This window comes from Cynoglossus semilaevis, chromosome 17, assembly GCF_000523025.1.
Source record: "Cynoglossus semilaevis isolate Cse_v1.0 chromosome 17, Cse_v1.0, whole genome shotgun sequence".
Lineage (NCBI taxonomy): Eukaryota > Metazoa > Chordata > Actinopteri > Pleuronectiformes > Cynoglossidae > Cynoglossus > Cynoglossus semilaevis.
The window spans coordinates 15,576,809-15,578,025 of NC_024323.1; the positions used below are offsets into that span (position 1 = coordinate 15,576,809).

Sequence of the window (1,217 nt, forward strand, 5' to 3'; positions counted from 1 at the left end):
CTGACTGACTGACAGACCGACTGACTGACTGACTGACTGTCTGACTGACAGACCGACTGACTGACTGACCGACTGACTGACTGCCTGACTGACTGACTGACCGACCGACTGACCGACTGCCTGACTGACCGACTGACTGCCTGCCTGACTGACTGGAACAACAGAAGAGGAACAGGAAACCAGGCTGACAGACATCAGCAGTCACACTGACACACTGTGTGTCCACAGGATTAGAGCTCAACTCAGATTACAGAATATCAAAGAGCAGACCAGGTCAGATTTGGTCGGGTCATGTGACGGGCCTTCCACCAATCAGCAGTACAGATGAATGTTAACAACTAACTAATTAATGTGATCATGTAACCAGACCAGAGGTTTACTGGACCATCAAACCTGCTGGTCCTCAAACTCCAGGTCACACACACACACACACTCTTACCCTGCAGTGATCAGCGTCCACTCCCATATCTGACCAGTTCAGATGCAGTGAAGGGAAACATCCTGAGATGACTGCACTTTTCAACAGAACATCCTCTGACTGAACAGTTAGTGTGTGTGTGTGTGTGTGCTGCAAAACAGGAACTGGAAGACTCTCAGTGCTGAGGTGAAGTGAACAACACTCCCAGTCATTCAGACGACGAGGCCCATGTGACACCAGAAGTTGTGTAAAGATACAGTCACCAGAGTTACCACGTGATCAACCATTTGATAAACCACTAGGTTAGGCTGGTCATTGTAACTAATGTTAGCACAACAGTCGGTGATACAATAAAACAACAACAACAACAACAACAATTATTATTATTATTATAATTATTATTACATTTCAAAGATTAACAGTTTAAATTTAAACATCACGTTTCTTTATGACGCAAATAAAACAATTTCTTGAAGATTGATCCGAAAGATTTCTTTTTCGGAAAGTAGTTTGACTAAATGACCAGGAGATGTCACTGTTCCCTCTCTCTTCCCTCAGAGTCCACAGTAGAATCTCCTCAGCTCTGCTCTTCTCTGAGCACCGACAGAGGAACAGGACAGACACCGACAGAGGTGTGACTGGCCGGACAGACGGGGGCAGCGGCAGGGACAGGGGCAGTGACAGGGGCAGGGGCAGAGACAGGAGCAGGGACAGGGACAAGGGCAGAGACAGGGACAGGGGCAGGGGCAGGAGCAGGAGCAGGAGCAGGAGCAGGGGCAGGGGCAGAGGCAGGGCAGCA

At 48.5% G+C, this 1,217-nt stretch overlaps 1 protein-coding gene across 5 annotated transcripts in view; it reads right to left on the minus strand.

Annotated features, from left to right (window-relative positions):
* The window catches only part of LOC103393693 (phosphoinositide 3-kinase regulatory subunit 5-like), a 29,879-nt gene that overhangs the window by 7,857 nt on the left and 20,805 nt on the right, over positions 1-1,217 (minus strand). The window contains exon 1 of one of the 5 annotated variants that reach the window (XM_025064436.1): positions 440-613. The exons of 1 other annotated variant lie outside the window; for it this stretch is intronic. In XM_025064436.1, coding sequence (XP_024920204.1) covers positions 440-466 — 27 coding nt within the window. In that variant the 5' untranslated portion in view covers positions 467-613. Of the gene's footprint in view, positions 1-439; positions 614-1,217 lie in introns of those variants that run through there. 3 more of the 5 variants (XM_025064437.1, XM_025064439.1, XM_017040335.2) reach the window with 3 other exon arrangements.